This window comes from Tupaia chinensis, unplaced genomic scaffold (assembly GCF_000334495.1).
Source record: "Tupaia chinensis unplaced genomic scaffold, TupChi_1.0 Scaffold000091_1, whole genome shotgun sequence".
NCBI classification, from domain to species: domain Eukaryota; kingdom Metazoa; phylum Chordata; class Mammalia; order Scandentia; family Tupaiidae; genus Tupaia; species Tupaia belangeri.
This window is the reverse complement of record NW_006159553.1, coordinates 914,150-918,991: the sequence shown is the minus strand read 5'-3', so window position 1 is coordinate 918,991 and position 4,842 is coordinate 914,150. Positions and strand designations below refer to the sequence as shown.

Sequence of the window (4,842 nt, the reverse complement as noted above, 5' to 3'; positions counted from 1 at the left end):
GGGGGGGGGGGGGGGGGGGGTGCCAGTTCCCAAGCAGTAGCGTCTGTGGTTGCGATGATCTGATCTAAATTTGTCATGCTCGGTTCTGAGGCTCCTTCACAGAGGTCCAACCTGTTTAGGGCCTCGTAAGCTGTAATTTACCTTATTTAAAAGCTCTACTAAGAAAGTCGCTGTTTGTTCTCATGAGTTATTTCTTAAGAAAAATATATGTTTTGTGGAGAGTTTGAGGGCAGTCTTAAACTGAGGACATCACCACAAAGGCCTAGTCTCTCATTTTCCTTCCCAAGATTTCTTCTCATGTGCTTGAATGGGTGAGTCAAAATGAGGTGTTTCCTGCTCAACTAAGATAAAACTTCAAGAAAGAAAGAAGTAGTAAGAGAGAAAGGCAGCTCTCCTGCCTGACAGGCCTGTAAAGCAGGCAGTTTGTGCAGGACTTACCTTGGGTATTTATTTTGCAGTTCATCAAACATTCGTAATTCTCATGGTGACCCGTGCATTTCATATAGCATAAGCCAGGATTCAACACACATACCTTCCTAAGGAAACATACACTTTTCATTCTACAATGTCTGTGTCCAAGGTTTTCTTTTCCATTGTGTGAAAAGGTATTTAATTATGGGACCAGCAGTTAGCGTAATGGCTATGTGGCTGGACTCCCATGTAGTCGACTGCGGTTCGAGTCTCTGTGGCTTAATCTCACGCCGGGCGCATGTGCGTGCGTGCCCAAGATCCCGAGATGAGAAAGGAGGAGAAGGGATTGTGGCATGGCCATCCCCCCAGGGGGTGATATCTCACTTTCTGTCTCTCTGTCTTTCTGGTGAGCTCACATGCCCTATAGCAAAAACCTCTCCCCCCCCCAAAAAAAGAAAGGTGTTTAATTTTTAGACACTTTCTTTAAATGCTTTCTCATTTGAGGCTTTATTTTTCACCTCTCCATACAATTTTTATTTATTTATTTTTTAACTCTTGAGCAGCACTAGAGGGAATTCTGAACCTCCTTTTGGAATAGCTAAGTCATACATAGGAGGAAAGAACCAAAAAGAAAAAAAAAGGAAAGAAAGAAAGAACGAATGAACAGACGGATGGATGAACAAAAGAGTGAACCAGAAAAACATGCCCGTGTGCCTCTCTCCTTAAACCCAGAAACCTGTTTGGGATAAAAGTGTTTTAAATTGAATGTTGAGGAGGTTGGGGTCTGCTTTTATGCATGTTCCCAATACTGTTTTGGAGACATTTCTGAGAGCTGCGACAGCTCGTGGATTTGGGTTTATCGCCTCCTTCCTTGGCTGGGCGCCATCCACAGGGGCAGAGGCTCAGATGTAGAAAAGAGCCCTGGGCTCAGTGCATGTGAAGGGAGAGCGTTCTGTCCAAGGTAAAAAGAATGGGAAAGGTAGGAGATTTGAATGGGGCCCCGAGGGTGTCTGACTTGGTTGTCTTGTACCTTCTTGTACATCCGATGCGATAAACTCTAGAGAGGGAAAGTTTGCAGTCACAATTCCCGTTTGTGGTCTTTGTTCTTAAGTGAGTTGAGTTAAATTTGTACATTCTAAAGTCAGCGCAATACTTTTCTAATCGGGCATTGTATAATTGCTTAATTTCTGGTTCTAATTTTATTTATTTTTTTCTTTTTCTTTTAGGTTTTTGCCATAGGACACGTGTTAGCTAGAGAGAGTCAGAGAGGGAAAGTGAGAAAACACCCCCCCCAGAGGGGGTCGCTGTGCCATAGTCCCTTCTTATCCATTCTCCTCTTAGGATTTTGTGCACTGATGTACTCGTGACCGGTGTGATTTTCAAGCCACTGGGCCTGGGATTCAAACCATGGTTGACCATATGGGAGTCCAGTGCCTTATCCACCATGCACCTGGTGGCCCCTTCATTTTAATTTTTTTAATCTATAAAATGGGGATACCTGGCATTGGGTTTCTTTGTATTGATGAGAGAATGCAAATAGAGAACTTAAGGTGATGCCTAGTAACAAGTTCACACGTGAGGAATGTTAGTCTTTATGATGGGCAGTCTGTCTTGGTAATGATGCAGTTTCTAGATGGGTATTAAGACATGGATAATGTTAATTCCCTTTCAGATTAGAAAAAAATTCTTCTTCAAAACACTGTATGCTATAATGTCAGTCACAAGACTGTGGCATTAAACCACAGCGTAATCATCTCAGTGTAGAAAAATAGACAAATATGTCTCATAAATGTTCATCTTTTTCCACATACCTATTAATTTCAATTTCTTGCTTGTGCCATTGGGAACACTGTTATGTCTTATTTTATGGATTGACTGACTGCGTTTTCGTTGTTCCCAGACTATCAGCTTTACTTTAAGTGCACAAATCTTGTGCATGCTTCCTTAATCACCAATAAAGGTAACAGTTAATGTGCTGCAAAGCAAGAAAATTGACTTTAAAAACACAATACTTTTCTGACAATCTTCTCTTCATGTATAGCAGGGCTTCTCCGCGTTGGCACTCTTGGCATATGGGCCAGATAGCTCCTTGTCGCAGGGATGCCCTGTGCTTTGTGGGCTGTTTCCCAGCATTCCTGGCTTCTGCCCTCCAGAGGTCTACCACTCACACTCCCTCCCACCACCCCCAGCTGTGACAACACGGAGTACTCCAGATAGTCCTCCTCCAGTTGAGAACTGCTGGCCTCCTGGGAAAAGGGACTGGCTCATAGTTTTGTGCTCCAGGGTCACTGGAGAGAACTACTCGGGTCTGACTTTATTGGAAGCTACCGAATGGCTTTGGGCTTGGTGATTCCCAAATACGTGATGACAAACCCAGAGATTATCCGTTGATACCATAAATCCACATAGCAGGTTGAATAAGTGGTGGTGTAGCTTTAGAATTTTTTTCAGGTTTTGTTTTGTTTTGTTTTGCCACAGGGTGCGTGAGCTCGCCAGAGAGAGAGAGAAGAAAAGTGGGAACTCAGCCCTCAGGGAGAATGGCTGTACCTCAATCCCTTCTCCATTCTTAGGATTTTGGGTACACACATATGCGCACCAGGTGTGATTTTCCTGGACTCAAACTGCCATTGGCCAGATGGGAGTCCAGTGCCTTAATCTCCACACCATGTGCTGGCCCCCAGTGTAACTGGTTTTGAAAAATGACTTGGCTTCAGTTTGATTTCACACTTTTTCCTCCAGTTTTGAATTTTTTCCATTTGTCAGGACAGCAAAATGGAATTTACAGGTAACCTTAATTTTGTATATAATGATTGATTTTTTTTCCTTCTTTTTTTTTGTGTGTGTTCCCCTTATTTTTCAGCTCCCTCAGGCACAAAAGGTAAACTCTTTTTCATCACATTCTGGTCATTCCAGACTCACAAGCTGTGCATGTCTCCATGGTGTTGTACATTTGGCACTGTCATGACCAGTGAAATGGTTTCCTCTTACAGCTTCAGAACCCTGAAATTGGGCAGGAACAGAGAGGCCTACAAACACAGTTTTGACCACTGCCCCCAGCCAAGTCCCATCAAAAAACCCTATTGTGACCACTGGTTAGGGGGCAAATCCATGCCTAACCATTTCCTTGCAAATTCTCAGGTAACAGGAAAAGTAAGTTTGGCACTTCCCTTCCAACATAGCATTCCTGGCCTTTTCCGAGATCATCTCTTAGGGAGACAGATAATGTAAATAATCTGGAAGAACCTAGTGACCAAGTTTGATTTCTGGGCTCCTACACCAATCTCCAAATACTCCTCTTTGGTTTCTTTAATTGCAAAATCAACAGCTCTTATGCTTGTCCTGTAACTCCTATCTCCCAGAGACCTTAGCTCAGAGTTCCTACCAATGGCCAGACCCTTTCACTGGTCCTCATTGTCTGTGGATGATTTGTTCCCACCATCTAGAATGTTCTCTGTCCAGAAAGACTCCATGTGGTTGCAGTGATGGCTTGCTGTATCAGTCCCCATGGCATGTCATTGTATCCGAAAGACAGCTGTGGCAGAAAACATGCTACGGGATGCCTGCTACATTGTCCTTGTGTATTTCCACAAAACTAAGCAAGACTTCTGGAAGACACAGCAATTTCTGGGGGCCAGATGTGGGTTAGTTTTGTTTCAAGACTTTAGGTAGGACACTGTCCTGAAATGTAAGCCGCACCTCCTTGGCTCTCCAGATTGGAGCCGAGATGCCTCGGCTCCTTCGCATTGAGAGAAAAAGTACAACCACTCTACAGAAGACAGTCTGTTCAGACCATCTGGACAACCAGAGGCCTAGAAATCATTACACGATTACTCAAATATATTTGAGATATTTAAACAAGGCAAGCCGCGCTCGTGTGTGACTTGGCTTATGGTAATGTTTGATTACACTTCAGTGCCATCACAAAAGGACTGAACACTTCATTAAAAGTTAAAGTATTCGAGGATAGCAACAACTTCCAGGGTAAAGACATGGTTCGAATTCCAGATTGTTTGGAAGACTTGGACGTCTTTGATAGGGTGTACTTTCTTAATTGTCCACATTTGAATTTTCTTTTTTTTTGGAAAGAGGCTTAATAAATTCAGTGTCTAAAAATGGGCTGACCTTAACTTATTGGCATTTATTCATCACATTTTCACTGATCCATATATAAAAGTGTTCCTGTTGTAGAAGATTCCTCATGGATTGGAGGTGCTGTCAGCCATGGAATTTTAAAACAAGGTCTAAAACAAACCGACACGCAATATGGTAAGGACACACGTCTCTGGGATGTACGGTTCTTCAGTAGCACTTACCTCATTTCACTTGTTTCTTCTGTTGTCATGCACTGAGTCACAACACATGCCCCGCACGCTGGAGCATGTTACTGCAATCGTAGGAAGTGTGGAGTCAAGGAAGATGCCCCAGCTGGTT

General features: G+C 43.2%; 1 protein-coding gene across 1 annotated transcript in view; it reads left to right on the top strand.

The window, feature by feature from the left end:
- CACNA2D3 (calcium voltage-gated channel auxiliary subunit alpha2delta 3) overlaps positions 1 to 4,842 on the top strand; it is a 931,343-nt gene that overhangs the window by 666,102 nt on the left and 260,399 nt on the right. Inside the window, exon 16 of the mRNA XM_006143064.2 lies at positions 3,272 to 3,289. Within this exon, the coding sequence (XP_006143126.1) occupies positions 3,272 to 3,289 (18 nt within the window). The remainder of the gene's footprint in view (positions 1 to 3,271; positions 3,290 to 4,842) is intronic.